Source organism: Olea europaea, unplaced genomic scaffold (genome assembly GCF_002742605.1).
Source record: "Olea europaea var. sylvestris unplaced genomic scaffold, O_europaea_v1 scaffold2303, whole genome shotgun sequence".
Classification (NCBI taxonomy): Eukaryota; Viridiplantae; Streptophyta; class Magnoliopsida; order Lamiales; family Oleaceae; genus Olea; species Olea europaea.
The window spans coordinates 122,548-127,898 of NW_019241121.1; the positions used below are offsets into that span (position 1 = coordinate 122,548).

Below are 5,351 nucleotides of genomic sequence, written 5' to 3' on the forward strand. Positions count from 1 at the left end.
GTTCAAGAATTATCTGACTGTGAAGAGGAACTGTCTGAAGATCAACAAGTTGTTGCTCTGTTAAATGCACTAGGTGATAAATACAGAGATCTGAGAAATGCTTTAGAGTATGGAAAAACTGATCTTACAGTTAATATTGTTATATCATCTTTAAGAAACAAAGAACTTGAATTAAAATCTGAAACTAAAGATTCTAAGCGTTTGGGAAAGGTCTAAATGTTAGGGAAAAGGTAAATCAAAATAAAAGGACCAATCAGACAATCTGTGCAATTTCAATTCCCACAAGAAATGAAAGCCTCAATTTCAAAAATTCAGAAATCAAAATAAATCTCAAATAAAACCTAAACTACTACCCAGAAAGTGTTATTATTGCGGTAAAATTGGACACATCATAAAAGAATGTTTTAAGAAAATGTCTGATATGAAAGGAAGAACAAATGCAGATGGGGCTGAAGTTATTGCTTGCAATAATGAATCTGATATACAAGGAGTTGTCCTTGTTACCACATCAAAGAGGAACCTAAATGAATGGGTATTAGATTCTGGGTGTTCTTTTCATATGTGTCCTATAAAAGAATGGTTCACTAACTTTACTGAACTTAGTGGTGGTCAAGTTCAAACGGGAAATAACATGACTTGTCAAATAACAGGTATTAGAAACCTTAAGCTTCCGTTAGAAAATAATAATATCCTTGAACTGTCCCAAATAAGATATGTACCTGACCTTCAAAGAAATTTGATTTCTCTTGGGCACTTAGATGATGAATATGAAATTATAATCCACAAAGGATTAACTAAAATAAGTATAAACTCCAAAGAAATCATTTCTTCTCCTAAATCTAATGAGATCTTCACACTGCAAGCTGAACTTTTGGTTGGAAATAACTCTGCAGTTGTAAAGTCAAATGATAACAAAACCCTAATTTGGCATAGGAGACTAGGACACATTAGTGAAAAGGGATTGACTATTTTGAACAAATTAAAATGTTTTGAAAATGATAACATTGAAAAACTTGAGTTTTGTGAAGATTGTGTACTTGATAAACAAAAAAAAATGCCTTTTAAAATTGGAATTCATAAATTCACCTCTATACTTGAGTATCTACATGGTGACCTGTGGGGTAGAGCATCAGTAAATACTCTAAGTGGTTTTAGATATTATCTTTTAATTGCAGATGATTTCTCAAGAAAAATTTGGACATTTCTTTTAAAACACAAATATGATACTTTCCAAACTTTTAAACTGTGGAAACTTATAATAGAAAATTAGACAACTAAGAAAATCAAAGCACTTAGAACACATAATGGGCTTGAATTTTGTAACTTTGAATTTGATTCATTTTGTAAAGAATCTGGAATTCTAAGACACAGAACTGTAACATACACTCCTCAGCAAAATGACATTGTTGAGAGGATGAATAGAACTTTGTTGAAAAAGGTCACATGTATGCTACTTAGTTCTAGTCTTCCAAAATTATTTTGGGGGGAAGCTTTAAAAATTGCCACTTATTTGAGAAATAAAATTCCCTCAAGTGCTATTAATTTTCAAATCCCTGAATATCTGTGGCCTGGAAAGTCTCCAAATTATTTTAAACTGAGGGTTTTTGGATGTGCTGCCTACTCTCATCAAGATATAGGCAAACTTGAACCCAGATCTCAAAAATGTGTTTCTGGGTTATGGAGAAGAAACAAAAGGTTATAGGCTATGGGTAAAAGGTAAAGATGGGTTCAGAGTTATTATTGGTAGAAATGTAATCTTTGATAAAAGTCAGTTTTCTTGCAAAAATGCATCAGATCATAACACAACTGGAATAACTCATGTTAAAGAAACAGTCCTTGAGAGTCTAGAAAGTGATCCTAATGAACCAGATAATTTGATTGAGGTGGAGACCACTCAATCTGATATAATTCAGCCCCAAAATGAACCTGATATTGCAAATCAATCTCAAGAAACCGTTCTTGACAATTATCAATTGATTAGGGACAGAGGTAGAAAAAATGGATTCCCTTCCACTAGAATTAACCCAGATGAATTTGTGACTTTTTATACTGAACTCGAATCTGTTAATTATGAACCTACAACCAACCTTTGAAGATGCAGTAAATTATAAAGAATCAAAATTTTGGATAGATGTCATGCAAGAGGAGATGGATTCCCTAATAAAGAATAAAACTTGGACCCTTGTCAATAGACCTAAACATCAAAAGGTTGTTGATTGTAAATGGGTTTACAAAGTTAAAGAGGGTGAACCTGAATCTGGAGGTATAAGGTATAAGGCCAGACTTGTGGCAAAAGGCTTTACAGAAAGAAAGGGAATTGATTATAATGAGATATTTTCACCTGTTGTTAAATACACCTCTATCAGAATCTTGTTAGCCTTAACAGCACATTTCAACTGGGAATTGGACTAGCTTGATGTTAAGACAGCCTTCTTAGATGGTGATCTAGAAGAAACCATTTATATGAATCAGCCAAAGGGTTTTGAAATGAATAAAAAATCAGACCAAATTTGCTAGTTAAAAAAGTTATTCTATGGTTTAAAACAGGCACCCAAACAATGGTATAAGAAATTTTACTCTTATGTTCAAAATCTGGGATTTATTAAAAGTAATTTTGACTCTTTTTTGTTCTTCAAAGGATCAGGAAGACCTGATTCCCTTTATCTTCTTCTATATGTTGATGATATACTTGTTGCTTGCCGTGATAGATCTGAAATTGATTTTGTTAAAGAAAAACTCAAAACTGAATTTGAAATGAAGGATTTAGGACAAGCAAAGAGAATTTTAGGAATGGAGATTAAAAGAGACAGAAAAAATTGCATTTTGTATGTAAATAAAAAATTCTTATGTTAATAAGATACTTGGAAAATTTGCTATGATCGAATGTAAACCTATGACTTTACCTATAGCAAATCATTTCAAGCTTTCTAATGAACAATCCCCAAAAACTGTTGAAGAGTATGGTAGAATGAGTAAAATACCTTATGCTAATGTTGTTGGTTCAATTATGTATCTCATGATATGTACAAGACCTGATTTAGCTCATGGAATAAGCATTCTTAGTAGATTTATGGCTAATCCAGTTGAAACACATTGGTTAACAATTAAGTGGATGATTAGATATTTAAAAGGATCAACAAAACTAGGATTAAAATTTCAAAGATGTAATGAAGGTGTTATTCTAAAAGGCTATATAGATTTTGACTTTGTAGGTGATTTAGATAAAAGAAGATCAACTTCTTCTTATGTATTTACTCTTTGTGATGGGTGTATTAGTTGGAAGTCACAATTACAAAAACTGGTAGCATTGTCTTCTACAGAAGCTGTGTATATAGCAGCATGTGATGCTGTTAAAGAATGATTGTGGTTAAGGGGCTTGTTGGGTGAAATTGGTTTTGTAAATGAGGTTGTTAGAATATATACGACAACCAAAGTGCAATTCATTTGAGCAGAAATCCTGTATACCATGATCGGACTAAGCATGTTGACATTAAATTTCATTTTGTCAGAAATATGGTTGAAATGGTCTCATTAATTTGGTTAAAATCCCAACTGAATTTAATCATTCTGATATTGGTACTAAGGTATTGCCCTTAAATAAGTTCAGGAACTGTTTAAAAATTTTGAACATCTGTTGAAGGTAATTGATTCAATTTTAGTTTTTTCTTTGTGTAATGTTTTTGAATATAAACTAACTGTTTTTCTTTTTCTACAGGCTGTGTAGAGCAAATGAAACAAGTGTTTTAGGTCTTTTAAATCCACAAAAGAATTCCAAGAATAGATCAGCAAGGTGGAGATTGTTGTGGATTGCCTCTCTATTCTTGATTGGGCCGAATTCATCTGAACTTTGGACAATCTGTTGGGCCACCGGGTCTTGGATTTAAGTAAAGTGTGTTTTCTGATAAACATGCCTATTCTCTTAAATGTGAGATTAATTGTTGGCCCTTCATCTAGCTCAATCTGAACCGTTGGATTTGGACGTTTTATCTGCACTATAAAGTCCTCCCTTTGCCTTTTTGATGTGGTACGGTCCTATTATCTTCTAGGGTTTTCGCTTCGTCTCCTTCCTTCCCGAAAGTTCTTACTGCTTCGTGATTTTGAGTCCAATCTCTGTAAATTTCTTAGTGATGATTGAGTTGTATTTTGTATACAGTATGAGAGATTGTGAGGAGAGCAATTTCTTCTAAAAGGGAGGCGAAAGAAAACATAAGTGAAGGAACTCTGTTTCTTCATACATTTGTATCGATTCTTTGTGATTCTTAGTGGATTTGAGCCAAATCTACTTTGTAGATGCTCAACAGGTGAGTAGGCTCCGGCTGAACATCTAGGCCATACGGGGCGAAAATTCTTGGTGTTATTACTTTCTGGGATTTTTCATTTTCTGAACAAATTCACTTTGTATGTTATCGATCTTGAGACCAACACTTTCTCCTAACCAGATTTTAAGAGAAAATACGGCAACGGAAATGTGTGCAAAGCTAAATCTTCAAGGCAATTTCGTAAAAATTTCAACCCTAGCGTGATCAATGGAGCAAGTTGGAAAAACAACCATTTATCGAGATAGGTATTTCCATTCGGGCCAAGACTAGTATTGCACGGGCCTTTACTAACAAACAAACGAAACAAAAAGTCGAACGACAATTTTGTCACTAATAGTATTGAGATTTGCTTTCCCTTTTTCAGATAATTCATCTTCAAGATTGACAAATTGGTCAGAAATCGAGCTCCGAAAAGTGGGGATGATTTTTTCGTGTAATTTTTTGAGAAGTGACGAGTAAAAACCTGTGAGAATGGCATGTTTGGGCACAGAAGGATCCAAATATGCACAAATTCTATAATCCCCTGTACAATGAATGGACAGCATATAAGTCCCTATGAACACATTTTTCTTTTCGACTTTTGACGTATCGAAAAGGATTGGGAAACTAATCGCATCAAGAAGAACAATAACTTTTGAATATTTTGCATTGAAAGGGCCCGGAGGGTTGTTAACCCTAAATACTGTTGAGTTATATTTTTGCATTCGGGCCCTGAAGAATTCATCTTGGCCTTGCTTGTAGTAGAAATCGACGCGATCTTTAATCGGGCCGAAAAAGGGTAAGCCATAGCCACCTGGGATTTCTTTCAATGGAAGGTCTGATGGCATTTTTTGTGTGTATTGTATGTTATGTTATGTGTACTGCATGAACACGTGCAACTTCATACATTACAAATGAATTATTTATAGAATCAACTAGCCAACTTGCTGGCTAATCAGCCCTTGTTTGATTTAGTTAAAAGTCAGATTTTTAGTAGTTTTCGATGAAATATAAAAAATTGATTAAAGTTACGAGTCTCATAAAATGAGTTGT

The 5,351-nt window shown here is 33.6% G+C and overlaps 1 protein-coding gene across 1 annotated transcript; it reads right to left on the reverse strand.

Moving 5' to 3' along the window:
- Window positions 1-4,606: 4,606 nt before the first annotated feature.
- LOC111381427 (allene oxide synthase 3-like) lies at window positions 4,607-5,146 on the reverse strand. Its single transcript, XM_023005207.1, has one exon. It carries the CDS (start codon window positions 5,144-5,146, stop codon window positions 4,607-4,609), a length of 540 nt encoding a protein of 179 aa, XP_022860975.1.
- Between the last annotated feature and the right edge of the window lie 205 nt (window positions 5,147-5,351).